Here is a 17,013-nt window from a genome sequence, read left to right as displayed (position 1 = left end):
TCAAACTCACAGATGGCTCAAACTCAAAGAGATCCGCTTGCCTCTGCCTCCCAAGTGCTGGAATTAAAGGCATACACCACCACCACCCAGTGACTGGTTCTTCTTTTATGCAGGATTTTTTGCCTGCACATATATGTGTTTATCATGTGCATGCCTGGTACCCATTAAAGTCAGAAGAGGGCACTGGATCCCATGAACCTGGAGTTAAGGAGCCAGTTGTTAAGGACAGTTGTGAGTCACCATGATTGTGCTAGGAACCAAACCCAGGTCCTCTGCAAGAGCAATGGCACATTCTCTTATCCACTAAATCATCTCTCCAGCCTTCTCCAGCATGTTTTTATGTTTCAGTTACTAGTTCTACCCATGATCATGAGATCAGGAAAATCTGCACCTCTCTAGTTTCTCCATCTGGACAAACAGGAAAAGCCTGAGCTTTCTGTATATGGTACATTCAAGTGGGTTCTTTATTGACACAAAATTTTGACCTGACCTTCAGGTGCTCTTTGAGGCTCTGTGCTTCCTGAGCCAAAAGGTCCATCCACATCCTATTTAGCGGGCATTTATGGAAACATTCTCAAGCCTTGATAACTGTTCTTACATTGAAAAAAAAAATCCTCTGTTGGCATGACAGAGATTTTGTTTAAGATTTGTATACTTGTTGTCCTTTCTATCCAGTCCACACAGCAAAGTACCCAGACGTTTGGGGATCTGGGGACGATGGGATGAAATGCACTGGGAGCACAAGTAAAAACAAGAATGAACCCTTAGAGGCACCCCATGTAGAACAAACCTGAGGTTACCAGATTGTCATTCTTCTGGATTCTCTCTTTTCATCTCATACTTGACAAGAAATCCTCTTCTAATAGACCATGACAATATATATATTATAGCATTTTATAATGTCTATAAAGCCTATCATTATGGAGACAGGGATCTAGTGTCCCTGTTTCATTCTAAATAGGAAAACAGAGACAAACAGATACTCACTCTAGCAGGATGCCATTAATATCTTGAGTGAAAAACTTCTGTTTGCTCTCTCCCTCAGCAGCTCTGGCAGCCTGATTCACAGGAGACAGTAACAAATATTAGTGTCCTTTCCCCATTCACAATTTCCCTCAAACACTCACTAGCAGGCACAGAATCACTGTTCCCAAAGAGCACCTGCCAGCAAAACACTTCCCACCATCTTCCTGACTATAACCCAGCCCCAGATTAAAAATCATAAAACTGATGCAATACCTGTGGGTAAGTTTCTTGGGACTTACAATACTAATCACGAAACAAAAAGCAGTGATCTTGAGGAATCTAGTCAGAGGCCAACTCAACTAGTAACCCTGCATCTGTGTCCAGACGCTTACCAACTACACTGTAAATTGGAATTTCTACACTGTCAGTGGTAGAAAATCAACTAAGACCTTAAGCAAACCTACAAGATTTAAAGCAGTAGTTCTCAATCTTCCTAATGCTGTGACCCTTTATTTAATACAGTTCATGTTGCGGTGACCCAACCATTAAATTATTTTTGTTGCTAAAAAAAAAAAAAAACCCTCATAACTGTAATTTTACTACTGTTATGATTTATAATGTAAATATCTGTTTTCCAATGGTCTTAGGCGACCCTCAGGGGTCTCAACCCACAAGTTGAAAACCACTGATTTAAAGGCTTTTTTTTTATGTATCAGAAATTATGGAAAGTAGTAAAAAAAATACTGTGTACTCCAGCCATACCTAGTACCCAGAGATAAGCCTCCTAAGAAATAATAAGAAATTATTGTGTAATTTCAGTACTTAAGGATATCCTTTGAAAACCTGTAATATACTTAACAGTATCTCACACCCAGACTCCTGAAATAACACATGATACTAAAGATGACACTTGGGAACAAGCCTAGGGATCCCTCAAGTGATTCTCTCTTGGCTATACATGGAAGTTACCTAGGCAGCTTTCCCTACCCAAGGCCAATAACCACAATCTTGGGAATTGGGTCTGAGGAATGTAGGTTCTTGAGAAGTGACCCAAACATCAGCTATCTCAAAATAACACTTGGTGACTTGAGAACCACTGACCTAAGCCAAAGAAATACTGACCTGAGACATTAAGGCAGAACACACTTTCTGAAATAAGACTTTAAATAAATTGGGGACAAGGTGACTGTGGAATAGATATATAAATCTTAAATCTTCTGCCTTCCTCTAATTGCAGTCTCTGGGTCTCCCTGACTATGTCATTAGGTCTTTTACCCGATCCCCGCCAGAAACAGGTTTCAAAAGCTGAAACTGACCTTTAATTCCTGATCTTCAGGCCTCCACCTCCCAAGAGCTAAGATCAGCACCAAAATAGAATTTTTCCCCAAAATGTCATTCTCCCTTGTGGGTGATAGGAATAGAGGCATAAGCTACTATGTATGGCTAAGGACGTGCAATTTCTTATACTTTCAAAAGCATTCACAATTCTACCTTGGTGTGTGACAAGAGGAGCATGTCAAGTGTCCTTCTCAATCACTCTCTGCTTTATTCCTTTGAGGTAAGGTCTCTCTCTGAACCTGGAATTCAATCTTTTTAGCTAAGCTTTTAGCCAGCAAGCCCACTGATTCTTCTGTTCCACCCCACCTGAGAGCACTAAGTGTAGTTACAGGTACATGCTAGACCACACTTAGCTTTGTTATATAAATTCTAGAATCCAAAACTCAGGTCCTCATGGTTGTACAACTAACTAGTACTCTTAACCACTGAGCCATCCCTCTGGCTCCTAGCCTTGAACTCTTGAATCTATCCTCTACTTCAAGAACTGCAATTAAAGTACCATACCAGGCTATAAATTTATTTTATTAAGCCGTTTCTCCAGTACTCCAGTACTTTCTACCTGTATAACCCTTTAAAAACTTTCTTTCTGAAGCCTCTATACTGCTTAGGCTGTATTTGAGGATTTGGTTTTTTAATAAATTACTTTGGTGCTACATTTTTAAATAAATCCAAATTAAAGACCATCGGAGGTTGGGCTTAGTGCCACATACCCATAATCCCAGTTGCTCCGGAGGTTGAAGCAGGATTACAAATTTGAGATAAGGCTGAGTAACTCAGTAAAGTAACCACAATCAAGCTGGGCGGTGGTGGCGCACGCCTTTAATCCCAGCACTTGGGAGGCAGAGGCAGGCGGATCTCTGTGAGTTTGAGGCCAGCCTGGTCTACAAGAGCTAGTTCCAGGACAGGAACCAAAAAGCTACGGAGAAACCCTGTCTTGAAAATCCAAAAAAAAAAGATAACCACAATCTACAGAAGGTCTTGATAGGGAGGTCCAGCTAGCTAATGTGCTAATGTGCTGGCTGAACACAGCCACAAGTGTGAACTCAGACAAAATCAGAAAAGAACCAGTTAGCCAGTCTAGTCAAGAGCAAAATGAGACTAAGCATTCCTTTTCAAATTTAAGCAATGGAAATGGGCATGTATCTCATCTAAAGGCAAGATTTAAAACTAAACTTATTTTTGAAAAGAGAGGAAAATGAAATTAGGGAAGTAAAAAATAAAGCAAGAAATACATAAACTGCTACCAACAATTATACACAGCAAATTTAACTTTGGAGTTGAGACAGGGTCTTATGCAGCTCAGGCTAATCTTGAACTTCCTTTGTTGTCAAGGAATTACCTTGAACAACCATTCTCCTGCTACCACCTCCCAACTATTGGGATTATAGGTGAGTGTAAACCATGCCCAGCATTCTAATTTTTAAAACACTGTGTTCATTTCAAGATCTAGCACAGAACTCTTTACTAAGGATACAAATAGCTGAATGTGGCTTTTGCAATTCTATATAATGTTCTGTGTCCAAATAAATTCTTCTCTGGAAAGACTTCCTTTCCAATAAATTGTAAAAAAGGACCAGGCATTCAGACACCCATGCACACATACGAAGGATTCCAGGCGCAGCAAAATCTGTAATGCCAAGGAGCCATTACCACTTGCCAAATAGCATGCCTACCTAGAGAGGCTTTCTTATACCACAGTCTAACACTGTTTTAGGTTGTGGCTCTTTATTATCACTAAACCTTCCCCCCCCCCCCAAAAAGCGAAATAATAGGTTAATACTCTGATCACAATCTACTATGGGAGTGAGGGCATACCTAAGATTTTATTTTGAATTTTCTGTAAAATAAACAACAGTCTATTGCTTAGTCCTATTTAATTTAGTTAATAAAACTTTGAGAGACTATAAAACAAAGTGCTTACAAATTTTTAACATGAATTTTGAGAAGCAATTTTTAAACATGAATTTTGAGTAATAGATTATTATGCTCAAACATGCCAAGTGCAGATTTAACTGCTCTCCCTTCAATATCATATTAAGATATACTGAGTGAAGCCGGGCGGTGGTGGCGCACGCCTTTAATCCCAGCACTCGGGAGGCAGAGGCAGGCGGATCTCTGTGAGTTCGAGACCAGCCTGGTCTACAAGAGCTAGTTCCAGGACAGGCTCCAAAACCACAGAGAAACCCTGTCTCGAAAAACCAAAAAAAAAAAAAAAAAGATATACTGAGTGTCTGGCATGACACAATTCATTAAAGCATTATATTCAAGAAGAATACATGTTCAATAGTACACATGGGCCAATAAAGAGGAATCATAGATGTAAATAAGATATTTTGTTTGCTTTGTATATTGTGTTTAAATATCTTCTCTACGCGAGAAAAGCATTTCTAGATGAAGCTGATGTTTTACACTAACTGAAAATGCTATGAGTCACTAGTTCAAAATGTACAGCTGTTGAGCACAATTGCTCCTGGAACTAAAGTTCAAATCATAGTGCCTAGATGGAAATGTTGTTTTAACAAAGGTAATGATATCAAAATTAATGATCCACAGTTAGATTACAGCTACATTACTGAATTGATAGTTCTTACCACTTAGGGATCAACTCCAAATATTGGAGGAAAATAGCAGCACAGCTATCCCATGTTAAATATTGTTTGCTGTTGTCTGGGACAGGAAAAGTGCTCACAATGTTAAGCTCCCACATGCCACCATGCAGGTACACCTGAACACTCTTGATGATACCCAACACAAGGGAGCAAGTAAAACCAAGTAGCAGTTAAGCATGTTCTATGTTTATACATGTGTTTACAAACCAATGAGTTTTTCAAAATCTTTGGAAGAGTTAAAAAATGACATTCTACCTTAGCTGCCTGCTGCCAACATCAGGGCTGACAACCACAAAAGCAAAGGTGAATTGTGGGAAAGAAACTAATAGGCAGAAAATAAAACAAGAGAAAACAACTCCCCAAAGTAAAATTTCTAGAAGTGAAGGAATTAAGAGAGGCGGGGGAAAAAAAAATGAAGTCTGATGTGCAAAGCTTACATCAGTTCCTTCTTGGATGAAATAAGAACTTGGGAACTTTACACTTCCATTTCCCAACTCACTAAGGGTCTGTTTGGGAGCAAACTTCACAAGGTGTAGAGCTAATGCCAATCTACCCAAATAGCTTCCAGGAAAGCTCAGCCATACTGTGTTTCCATACCTGAGCCAGCTCCTTAACACGCTTCTCCAGGGGTGTTGGCAGGCCTTCAGGGAAGGAAGAGGGCTGCCTGAATTCCTGATCCAATCCCACTCCAAGGGAATCACTTCCATCATCCATATCTTGGAAAGGGCTTCCTTCTGGAGACTCACTGAGCAGCTGCTCCAAGTCCAAGTCTGTCAGGGAGTCCATGGCAGTGGCAGCTTGGAGCAAGTCATTATCAGAAGTGGAGCCAAAGAGTGAGAGCAATGGGTCAGAAGTGCCCTCCAATTCTCTCAGGCTCTGAGCATCTATTGATGAAACAGCTATAGGCTTATGCTCCTCCTCCCTCTTTTTCTGAGCCTCTTTCTCTTTCTGAAATTTCTTCAGCATCTCTTTAACACTTAACCCAGAGTACTTCTTCTTCTTTTTCTCCTTACTGGCATTGAGGGCTGTGAAGCTGCAAGCAAGAAGGAAACTGATTACTCAGCTTGCAGGACTCTCTCCACGAGAAATGTTATCCTTTTAAAGGGTAGCCTTTATCCCTGCTCTCAGGAAAGAATCTCCACAAAAGCCTCTGTTCTGTCAGTTCACTCTGTTATCATGCCTCCATCCTCATGGCAGAGAGAACTCATTTTTTAAAAATATTTATTTATTTATTTATTATGTGTACAATATTCTGTCTGTGTGTATGTCTGCAGGCCAGAAGAGGGCACTAGACCTCATTCCAGATGGTTGTGAGCCACCATGTGGTTGCCGGGAATTGAACTCAGGACCTTTGGAAGAGCAGGCAATGCTCTTAACCACTGAGCCATCTCTCCAGCCCCCGAGAACTCATTTTTGCCAGACCAAAGCTTGAGTATGAATACAGATTAGCAACACGGTGTCATATAATGTAAATATCCAGTGAGTTAAGAACCACTGCCAGGCTGAAATAAAAGGTAGAAAAAAAAAGGGAGGGGCAAGAAAAGTATTTCAGGGAAGAAAGCATGAGAAGCAGAGAAAGAACAGTAGTAACTTGAAGGCAGCTGGGCTGACCAAGGAGGAATCACGACCATAGACATAACAGCTAAGACAGAATAACTGGGACAGAGAGGAGTTCTAAGAGAACAAGGAACATCAACAACCATATGGTGACAGAAATAGCTGCCGACATTGACAGAAGAACACAGGCACATAAGCTATCTGACACACAGAGATGAAAATGGCTGATTATACCCAGAACAGCCCTGCTGGAGGAGACAGAAAAAGAAGGTCAGGCCCTTTAGCCTATTTTGAAGCTGGGGAAGAGGAAGAGGGCAAGTCAGCTCTCAAGTGTCACGCCCTCATCTGGCCCTCACAGGCCAGACTTTATCCTAGCGAAAAGCTGCTGCCTCTTACCCGGCTTTGGAAAACTTGGACTTTTTTGATTTCTTCTCCTTATCATAGGCGTCATCTTTTTTCTTCTTCTTTATCTTTTCACCACCTTCTTTCAACTTCCGCTTCTGAAAATTAAAGACAAGGTACAATTATACAACTCCCTAAGTTAGAGAACAAGTACACTAAACAGCACTGGCCTTGCTCCAGGTAGGATACATCTTCAGACTCATTTCCTTTATGAACATAAAAGGCTTCTCTTTCAAAGCAGTCCCTGGGACACGAACCTATAGATCCCACCAACAGTGTTCAGTAAACACCCAGATGGAAACTCCATGGTGGCTGTTCTGAAGACAGATTTAAAATTTAAAACAACAACAAAAAAAAAAAAAACACTTATTTATTTGTTTTATGTATGAGTGCTCTATCTGCATGTATGTCTTTATGCCAGAAGAGGGCATCAGACCCCACTAAAATGGCTGTGAACCACCATGTGGTTGCTGGGAATTGAACTTAGGACCTCTGGAAGAAGAGTCAATATTCTTAACTGCTGAGACACCTCTCCAGCCCACTGAAGAGAGATTCAGAATAGGCTGTAGGTGGGTCCTCTCATTTTAAATAACAGGCAGTGGTAGACAGACCCTAAAATATGCTCAATCTAAGGCTGACTATTTTCAGTGGGTGACAGTCCTAGAACTAAAGTTCTCTCCAAGTCCACAGTGGAGAAGCCATTAAGAATGGCATACAGTTCACTAGCTCACACCCTCACGGCTCTACCCACTCTGAGACGTATCTGGAAACATGACGCTGCTGAGTCTACTGGAACATCTTGAGACATGGATAAAATGACTGAGGCCTGACCAATATTCCCATACTCACATCATGTTGAGACAACTCTACCTTTCCACCAGTCTCCTCAGCCTTCCTAAAAGACTAGACTCACCTACTGATCTCACAGTCACATCAAAAGGTATTTCTGAAATCCAAAAGGAAGAATAGCCTAACCTTTGGAGATTTCTTCTTCTTTTCCTTAATGAAGTCATCCTCAGATTCTGAAGCTTGTCTAAACTGCAAGGTTCCCGAGTTAATGTAAAATCCTCCATACTTTGTTGTCAAAGAAGCAGGAACAAGTTCATCATACTAAGGGAGAGAAACATACCATCAGCTCCCATTTCTGATTCTATAGTACAAGCTACAAAGCACATCTTGTACCTTGCAACTAGCATTTTCTGTCACTCTTCAAACACCATGCTAAGACATCCTCTCCTCAATCACTAATGTGCAAGCTACTGGGTATTTTAGAAAGAAAAGATTGTGATTTTCACATGAAAAAAACAAAGCCTGGGTCCAGGAAGTCCCTTCCTCTTAAGTTCAGGACTCTTTGTACTAAGAGGACAAACTGACATGTCACAACCCTGCCCCACTGTCAGTACCACACATTCAGTAACTACTTACCGCCTCAGAGTTATCGATGAAAGAATCTGATTCATCATAACCATACCCCATATCAATCAAATCCTGTATTCGGTCTTTCCTACGTTTCTTTCCACCCTGAAATTTAAAAGCAAGGGGTCACATGCTTTTGGTAAGTATAATAAACGTTGCCTTGACTCTCAACAGCTAGTGATTAAAGGTTGAAAAGCACTGAAAACATATACTACCCTTAACCTATATCTCCTGTCTGTCTTCGTGTCTCTGTCTCTCTCTCCCTTTCTCACCTCACACACACCCCAAACCCCATCTCTAAAGACCTTTGGAAACAGGGCAGATTTATATCTGCATAAGTGGCCTAAGACAGAAGAATGAAATAAATGGATTCTCTTGCTCTGTAACAAACACATTCTCTAAGGCCTTACTTGCCCATTTAACTCACACATTTCTCCTGCCACATGAGAGTTCTGAACATTAATGCATTTGGTTAACAGCTATAATCTATTTCCTCTGAGTCCTACATCTATTTCCAGATCACTTCTGACTACATGATAATCCACTAAATGAACATGAAAATGCCTGGAGACTACTCTCACTAATGAAGTTGTTGTCTTGCCCAACACAGAAATCTTACATATTTTTCTTCAAATTTCCGTGCAAGGGCCTCCACCTTATGCCTTTCTTTTTCTTCATCGTTGAAAGGATCCAAGACATCCTTTTTCTGGAAAGAGATCATTCCACAAAAAATAAATCACACACACATACAAAGCCATAGTCCTGGTTAAAGAACCAAGACTGTAATAAAAAAAAAGTTATTATTTAGAAATAGCAAGATAGAATACATGCTGCATCACATCATGTTTTGTTTAAAAAACAAAATTGCAGTAAGTGTATTAGTTCATTGTCATCTTAGTTCCTAGAAAGGCTGAGGCACAAGTGATGTAGGAGGTAGTTGTGTTTGTGTGTTGTTTTCATTGGTTAATGAATAAAGAAACTGCCTTGGCCTAGCTGATAGGGCAGAACTTAGGTCGGTAGAGAAGACAGAACTCAATTTCTGGGAGGAAGAGAGCAGAGTAGGAGAGAGACACCATGGAGTGGCCAGAGTCAGACATGCTGAATCTTTCCCGGTAAGCCACTGGAATGTGGCAATATACAGATCAACAAAAATGGGTTAAATTAAGATACGAAAGTTAGCCAATAAGAGGCTAGAGATAATGGGCCAAGCAGTGATTTAATTAATACAATTTCTGTGTAGTTATTTCAGGTGTAAGCTAGCCAGGCGGCTGGGTGTTTGTCCTCTCCTTATAACACACAAGGACCTCAATTTCAAAGCCAGCCTGAATATAGAGTGAGGTTAAGGATAACCTAAACAATGCATTGAGGGCTTGTCTTAAACTAAAAGAAAAAAGGGCTAAGGGCCTAGTTTAGTGTTATTGCCCTTGCATGATCAAGGCCTTACGCTCAATCCAAGAACCATACATTAAAGAGAGAGGAAGAGAAAATATGTAATTTCAACAAAACTTAGTATCTACAATGGCCTAACAATGAGGCTTCAAACAGAGCAAAGGGCCTTTACTAGAGATGTTCAATGTCTACAAATCTGGGCTCAATAAAGTTGATTCTTTCTGCAACAATTTATTTTAGGTACTTGAAAACATTTTGAGATCAATAGGCTTCATAAAACGTCTTTAACAGTCAAGGTTCAAAAAGGTTAAAAATGATGTCTTAGGAGCTAGCTCAGGGATTAAGAGCACTGACTTCTCTTTAAATGACTTTGATTCAACTCCCAGCATCCACATGGCTGCTCACAGTCATGTCTAACTCCAGTCTCAGGGGATCTAAGACCCTCTTCTGGCCTGTGATAGCACAGGCACACATACAGACAAAACATCCACATACATTAAATAAATAGATAAAAAGATTTTAGTGTCTTTTTTTTCCCCCTTTTCCTTTTGCTTTTTGAGACAGGGTTTCTCTGTTGTAGCCCTGAATCTTACTCTGTAGACCAGACTGGCCTAGAACTCAGAAATCTGCTTGCCTCTGCCTCCCAGGGGCTGAGGTTAAAGGTGTGCCCCACCATACCGAGAAACAGATTTAAAAAAAAAAAGTTTAAAAAGTGCTTTCTTTGGCAGTATATATACTAAAATTGAAACAACACACCGAAGATGGCTCCTGTTGTAATGACACACAAATTCACGAAGCATTTCATATTAAGAAAAGGATATTTAAAAAAAAACGTTAAAAATCCACTGAATATAATACAAATTCTTGACAAGCATTCTGTCTTTAGAAAAGTGTATTAGGTTTGAGAAGTTAGTCCACTGATAGTATTTACCTAGTAAGCACAACACATTGAAGAAAAGGAAAGAAGAACCAAAACAATAAAATAATAATCATCATCAAACGAAAACTTAAAGGAACTCAAAAAGTGGTCTAAACAGTACTTCTTTTTTTTTAATATTTATTTATTTATTATGTATACAATATTCTGTCTGTGTGTATGCCTGCAGGCCAGATAAGGGCACCAGACCTCATTACAGATGGTTGTGAGCTACCATGTGGTTGCTGGGAATTGAACTCAGGACCTTTGGAAGAGCAGGCAATGCTCTTAACCTCTGAGCCATCTCTCCAGTCCCCTAAACAGTACTTCTTAAGTCAAACACTGATTCAAGGAATTGCTACCCTTAGAAACATACCTTCAAGGGCCCACTGTCATAACCCTCTTGTTTGCCAACCTCGATAATCATTCCAAATATTTTCATCTTGTCTTCTAAAGTTTATTTTTACTCCATAAGCTTACTCATGCATTTTTTAGTCAAGTAAATTTTTCATAGCGGATATATGCTCTTGAACAAGGAATTTTAATATTAATAGAGATTAATAGGCTAAAACTTAAGAGTATAAATAAAAGACTGAAAAATTAATGTTTGCTTCAAAACAAGTTTCTACTCTAGGCCAGGCATGGAGCTACGTGCCTGTAATCTCAGTACTTGGAAAAGAGAAGCAAAAGAATAGTTTTAGGCCAGCTTACTACATAGTAAGGCTCAATTTCCAACCTCATACAAACAAAAAAGAAAAAAATAATTCCTTTATTCCAAACCTTTCAGTCTACTAAAACCCACCTACCCAAAAGATCAGTTATGTGATTTACAGTGTACCTATATACTGGAATATTGTTGTACATACAAAATATAAACATTTAAATAGTAATAAATGATTTTTAAAAATTTTTTACCTTTATTTTATATGTATAAGTGTTTTGTTTGAATGTATATTTTGTATAGTATGTGCATACCTGGTGTCCAAAGAGGTCAGAAGAAGACATCAGATCCCCCAGAACTAGAGTTACAAGTGGTTGTGAGACACCATGTAGTTAATAGAAACAGAACCCAGGTCCTATACAGAAAAGCAGTCAGTGCTCTTAACCACTGAGCCATCTCTTCAAACCTACATAGGCTGTTTTTAAAAACAGGTGCTTATTTGTATCTTCTAATATTTCTACAATGATCACATACAACTTAGGCAGCTAAAATAACATTAGAAATCCCATTTTTTTTTTTAAATTTTATTTAACTTTATTTTATGTGCATTGGTGTGAAGATGTCAGGTTCCCGGAAACTAGATCTTCAGACAATTGTGAGCTGGGAATTGAACCCGGGTCCTCTGGAAGAGCAGTCAGTGCTCTTAACCACTGAGCCATCTCTCCAGCCCTAGAAATCCCATTTTTGAGTACTACTCAATTCAATATGAACACTCCAAAGCCAAGCCAACACACCATTCAATTACTATTTCTGGACCAAAGGTTTACCTCTGTCCAAACACAGCATCCTGGCCATTATTAAGCTCACCCAAAGCCCTCTGAAGCTTACAACTCATCATATTTTAACTTCTGCTACCTGTTCTCCTAGGATTTTCTTAAAATACCTATGAGACTGTAAATTCCTGTTAAGCAAGGATAGTCCTTCCCACTTTTATATGGTCCTCACCATGCAGCAGCACTTCACATTGTGAAGAATATGTGCTAACTGAGCCAACACATGAATGTATCAGATTATGCTAAGAGTGGTAATGGTGTTGAGGACCTCATGCACACTATACTCTTAACAAGACAGATCCACACTCAGGATCCTGATTCAGGAGTTGTAAAACTGAAGTACAGGAGTGATTCCCTTGAAACTTTATCCAAATTTCTCTGTGTATTTCCATGTATTTTTCTGCAATATTGAAAATACGGAGCTTCTCTACCCCAGCTGCCAAAACAAAAAGCAAAACAAAACAAAACAAAAAATGGTAAGCAAGAGCACTGGAGTTCTAACTTCAGTTGTTCTACCCATTTGGTTTGAGCCCATAGATAAATATGTTAACCTACTCCTACTAACATCTCCTAAGGAAGGGAACATTAACCTTACATTGAAAAAGGAACTCTGAACAGATTTTAAATTATTTTTCTCATCCTATTTACTGGCCCTTATACAGCATGATGGCCCTTTCAGATGACCCTTGGTATAGACACACTGACTTTATTCTATCAGTAAGATACCAATCAAGACAGCAAACAGTTTGGGCTGGAGAGATGGCTAAGTAGCTAAGACTATTTGCAGTGGACCTGTGGTACCCTTCCCAGCACCCACATAGTAGCTCACAACCCACTGGAACTGGAACTGTCCAGAGGATCCAACCCCCTCCTCTAGCTTCAATATGCAACACACACATGTAGAGCAAACACTCATTTCATAAAAGCAAATAATGGAGCTGGAGAAATGGCTTAGTAGTTGACAGTGCTGTCTGCTCTTGTAGAGGACCTGGGTTCAATTCCCAGCACCCACATGATGGGCTCACCATTATCTGTAACTTCAGTTCCAGGGGTTCTGACACCTTCTAGTTTCTACAGGTACCAGGTACACATACAGTACACATATATAGGTATAGGAAAAATACTCATAGTTTTAAAAAGAATAACTAAAACATATTTTTGGTCAAGTATGGTGGCATATGGCTTAATCTCAGCACCTGGAAGGTGAAGGAAGAAGGTTCAAGAATTCAAGAGCATCTTGTTATATGATAAATTAAGAAGCTGGCCTGGGATACACGAGATCCTGTCTCAAACAAAAAAACATAACCCTACACATTTTTATTTAAGAAAAGTGAGGAATGCTTCTAACTAGACATGCTTCCTCCAAACATCCCTAAAATGAGTCAGGCTAAGTGAGTACTTGACACTGAGATACTATGCTAGAGACTTTATCAACATAACCTTACTCCACTCTCAGACACTGAGCCAGGTGCTACCTTCCGTCATCCTTGTTTTAGTAAAGGCTATTCTAGAGACCAACTTCCATTAAGTATGATCTTACCTTCTTCTCCTAGTCTAACACAGTACACTAGTATATGCTTAAAATGCATCTACCTCCTACTTATGATATATGACTATATACACAAAACACAAAGATATGCAAAACTGGTCTTGACAGCAGTTGCCTATGGAGAGACAGTGTTCTTTGAGGCAAGAAGAAATGTTTCTAGTATCCTGAATAAAGTCCTATTTTGTGAATCATGTCATGTACAGGTTGCATGGCTGTGCTGAGTTTGTGAAAATCCACAAACTTTATCATGTATGAATGACTCAACTAAAAATTATATTTTGATTTTGTAGTTGGGTATAGTGATATAAGTATGTAATCCCACCACAGGAGGATCTTAAATTCAAGGTCATTCCAAGCTATAGAGTAGGACTATGTACTTCTTGGCTTTTTTTTTTTTTTTTTTGGTCAGCTTGACACAGCTAGAATATCCTTGGAAAAGTCTTCAACAGAGAAAATGTGTCCATCAGACTGAACTATAGGCAAGTCTGTGGGGGTATTTTCTTGATTAATGAATGATGTGGACATGACCCACTCTAGGTGGTGACATTCTTCGGCAGGTGGCCCTAGATTGTATAAGCAAGACACAAGAAGCAAGCCAATAAGAAGTATTCTCCCATAATTCCTGCTTCTGTTCTTGCCTTAACTTCCCTTCATGAAGGACTATAGTGTAAGCTGTAAACTAAAATAATCTTTCCTCCTTCCCAAGTTGCTTTTAGTCTGTTTTTCACAACTATAAAGCAAACAAAGACACTGTTTCGAAACTACATAAAAACACACACACTTTTAAAAATGTTAATGAGCTGGGTAATGAGGGTGCATATCTTTCCCAACTCTCAGGAGGCAGAGGCCGGCAGATCTGTGAGTTCAAGGCCAGCCTGGTCTACAGAGGAAGTTCCAAAACAAGCTTCAAAGCTACACAGAGAAACCCTGTCTTGAGAAACCAAAAAAAAAAAAAAAAAAAGAAAGTTTAAAAAAAAAAAAAAGCAGAAGCAGACTTCTACACATCCAGAAAAGAAACTACTCAAGACACTCCTGGTCAAAAGAGATGAGCAGTGTGGGCATCTTCCTATCCATCTTTCTACCACAGAGAGGGCAAAGTATGCACCACTGCAACCATCAAAAGAATGATCTCACCTATGTCACATAAAAATGTTACCAAGCAGCAGTGGTACATGCCTTTAATCCCAACCTTTGGGATGCGGAAGCAGAGGCAGGCAGATCTCTGTGAGTTTGAGGTCAGCCTGGTCTACAGATTAAGTTCTGGAACAGCCAAGGCTACAGAGAAACCCTGTCTCAAACCCCCCTCCCCCAAAAAAAAGAAAAGAAAAAAGAAGTTAACATTAAAAAATGTGTTGCTTCTTTTATTTATATAACCAGTCATAACTCAAACTGGCCTTGGATGTGCCATATGGTCTTCTCTAGCATAAATCAAGAGAAAGATACTTAAAAGAATTCTTTTTCTACCCAGTGCCTGCTCTAGATGAGTGGTGATCTTGGAAGAGTCCAGACCTCTCTAGCCTCATTTCCCTGAGATAAAGGCCCATGTGAACATATTGGCATCTTCATGTTAGGTCTGCAGCAACTCTGGGGTCTACTGGAATGTACCTTGTCTCCAGGATGAAGGCCTTTCACCTTCCCTCGGATGTTCTTCACCAGCTCTGGGTAGAAGAACTCTGGGCAGCGTTTGTGATCTGGTTCAAAGAGGGTGAGTGTAATCCGAACAGCAGCTGCAGCTGGCTCACAGTCTTGATGCTGTTCTGTTCCTCCAACCTCCTCTTTCCTGGACTTCTTCAAAAATGCAGGATTCAAAGAACCTGGGAGAGAGGTGAACTGGACCCTGTGGGGCTCCGACATGGCTACCAACAAGTCTTAGCAGGTGTCACTGCATGATTTCTGTTAACATTGAAAAGAAGGGCCAGGTCAAACCAAAATAACAAAGGAAGACATTATCAAAATAACAAAACAGTTGTCAGTTACACAGAGTTAAAAAAAATTTCCTTGTCAAAAAGAATCCATTGATAAATTATAATCGTGTTAACTCATTTAAGCAAAAAGTGGTAAATATAAATTTTTTCCTTTTTTATAAATCATCCCGCATCACATAATTCAGGTTAAACCTGTGTATTAATGCAGTCGAAACTTTTTTTTTGCATGTGACCCTTCTCATTTCCTATGTACCTAGAAAGCTCTTTACAAACAGACCATAAGGAAGAAATCACCCCCTCAGTCTTTTATAGATACTAACTTCTAAACTAAGTTGAACTTAATGTCCTCTAAAGTCTGAGAACAGGCTCTAACTAATTTTTTCCCCAGTACCAATTACTGAGTAATCTTCCTTTTCCTGATGATTTCTCACTAAGGGTCCATGCTAAAAGCCACGTTACATTAATCAAATACTTGAGAGATTCTTTAACTAATACAGCTTTGTCTTGAAAACTCTTATACTTTTAGTATATGAAATTAAAGTTCATCTTTATTTTCTTTTTAAAATAGTAACTAACTGGGGGGCTGGAGAGATGGCTCAGCGGTTAAGAGTACTGGCTGTTCTTCCAATGGACCTGGGTTCAATTACCAGCACCACATGAGAGCTCACAATTGTTTGTAACTCCAAGATCTAACACCCTCACACATTCATATAAGCAGGCAAACATTAATGCACAAAAAATATTTGAAAAATAATGATAACTGGCTTTAACCTATTTCAGATCAATTTTAGAATCATTTGTGCAAGTTCCCTCCAAAATGTATTTTGCAAAATGAATCACAAATATGAATTCAGAATGATTTGTCTATCATATATGTAGAGATAGTAAACTATATTGGATATTAATTTCGTTCATTATCATAAAAAGGTGATATAAGATCAGATAAGGGAGTAAAAACTATACAAATGAGTTAAAAAGTCATTCTAATCAGGCAGCAAAGATATAACCAGTAAAATAGACTGGCCTGTGCAAAACGTTTACCAACACGCACTAGGATACTGGAAAAAAAAGAAACCCCACCCCCCCCCTCAAAAAAGGGAACTTCCAAGGGCCTCAGGACATTGCAGAAAATTCACCTGGCTGTGAAAGCAAACCTGAACCGAAAGTTAAAGGCTAACAGGCTCCCCACTGAGAGGAAGCACAATCTTACTGTAAGAAATGGATCAGCAAGTTACCTAATTGGATGAAGAAACTGGCAACCAGATCCTAGTCTTTCCTCTAGCCAAAATTTTTAAAATGTAGCCTCATCTCAGTCCAGGTTTTTAGAGGGCCCAACTCAAATGCACATAGTCAGTAATAATATTCCTGTTAGCTAATTTGTACAAGTCTTAGCAGGGAGACAGGACTAGAGGAAGAGGTAAATCACCTATTAATTCTCACAAGTCAGATTTT

At 39.4% G+C, this 17,013-nt stretch overlaps 1 protein-coding gene across 3 annotated transcripts in view; it reads right to left on the bottom strand.

Moving 5' to 3' along the window:
- Positions 1–17,013, bottom strand: part of Ubn1 (ubinuclein 1) — a 33,837-nt gene that overhangs the window by 13,825 nt on the left and 2,999 nt on the right. For all 3 annotated transcript variants that reach the window (XM_041675821.1, XM_041675823.1, XM_041675822.1), the window contains exons 2-8: positions 15,242–15,529; positions 8,908–8,994; positions 8,298–8,393; positions 7,848–7,982; positions 6,867–6,970; positions 5,511–5,946; positions 988–1,058 (exon numbers count right to left, since the gene is read on the bottom strand). In XM_041675821.1, coding sequence (XP_041531755.1) covers positions 988–1,058; positions 5,511–5,946; positions 6,867–6,970; positions 7,848–7,982; positions 8,298–8,393; positions 8,908–8,994; positions 15,242–15,490 — 1,178 coding nt within the window. In that variant the 5' untranslated portion in view covers positions 15,491–15,529. The remainder of the gene's footprint in view (positions 1–987; positions 1,059–5,510; positions 5,947–6,866; positions 6,971–7,847; positions 7,983–8,297; positions 8,394–8,907; positions 8,995–15,241; positions 15,530–17,013) is intronic.

This window comes from Microtus oregoni, unplaced genomic scaffold (genome assembly GCF_018167655.1).
Source record: "Microtus oregoni isolate MIOR12 unplaced genomic scaffold, Mior012 000027F_ref0000203, whole genome shotgun sequence".
NCBI lineage: Eukaryota > Metazoa > Chordata > Mammalia > Rodentia > Cricetidae > Microtus > Microtus oregoni.
The sequence above is the reverse complement of the archived record's forward strand: the minus strand, read 5'-3'. Positions and strand labels throughout refer to the sequence as shown.